General features: G+C 38.9%; 1 protein-coding gene across 1 annotated transcript in view; it reads right to left on the reverse strand.

Annotated features, from left to right (window-relative positions):
- LOC104733742 overlaps positions 26-1,143 on the reverse strand; it is a 4,361-nt gene continuing 3,243 nt past the window's right edge. The window contains exon 5 of the mRNA XM_010453295.1: positions 26-248. Coding sequence (XP_010451597.1) covers positions 26-248 — 223 coding nt within the window. The remainder of the gene's footprint in view (positions 249-1,143) is intronic.

The following is a 1,143-nucleotide window of genomic DNA, read 5'->3' on the forward strand; positions in this document are numbered from 1 at the left end:
TAGAATGAGATCGACTCAGATAATATCAATCGAAACACAACCTATCCAGGAGATCGACTCGAGTGGTAAGCAACGCCAACTCCTCCTTTAGTTTGGCAATCTCGTCACTCTTCTCCTTAAGCTCCATCTGCAAATTATAGATCTTAGTATGATGGGGTTCAAATTCCTTCAATCTCTCCCAATGGTTATCAACATCTTTCCTTAAGGTTTGGGTTTCTTCTTCAATTGCATCAGCCCAATTTTTCCCCCTGTGAAATCCATCATCATGCAAAATATATCAACGAACAGACATCANCATTGACTAGTTCTGAGAGGGATTGGTTTGAGAAACATCCACAATTCAAGCACATTTTCCACATGCCAAGGGAACCAAACCACAAGCTTATGGGAATGTGGTTGCTCTTACTTCGAACGGCTAAAATCGAAAATAAGAAGGAAGCATGGTTTGATGTGAATGGTGTTCCAATCCGGTATGGTCTGAGAGAACATGCTTTGATGTCTGGATTAGATTGTCGGTGCTATCCACTTGATTATAAGGAAGCCGGCGGTATCGAGTTTCGAAGGAAGTATTTTTTACGAAAAAAAAAGATTACACTTCAAGATGTGAGGGAAAAGCTAATGGTAATGCAACCCGATGGTACTCGTGATAGGCNCTCTTCTGATCAACATAGTATGGGTCGGCCTCAAATTGTTCCATAGTTTAAGAAGGAGAGAAATAGATCTAGGATCTTCGACTTTGGAGATGAGAGAAGAGAAGACTCGGTGTACTTTAGGTTTCGAAGAAGAAAATGAATGAATGGCTGAGAATGAGCTGGAGTGAAGATAGATAAAAAAATAAAATTTCATGCTGTCGTCAAAAAAGAAAGAAAAAACGAAATTCTGGCCACGTGTAAAAGATGTGTGCATTCACACTGCGTGTTCACACTGCATGTTCACACACAGTTCTACCGAGTAATGCGGTTGCACTAAACTTGCAAATAGTTGTACTTTAGAGGNCGCATTTTAATGGGGTCGTGCATAAAGAGAATGTGATATGGCATGTTCCAGGTTTCTGTATTCCATTGGAGGTTAGTTAGTTTAAAATTTGAAGTTTTCTCATTTTTGATATTTTTTATAAGTGAAGCTGATTTTAGTTTTTTTTTT

Source organism: Camelina sativa, chromosome 12 (genome assembly GCF_000633955.1).
Source record: "Camelina sativa cultivar DH55 chromosome 12, Cs, whole genome shotgun sequence".
NCBI lineage: Eukaryota > Viridiplantae > Streptophyta > Magnoliopsida > Brassicales > Brassicaceae > Camelina > Camelina sativa.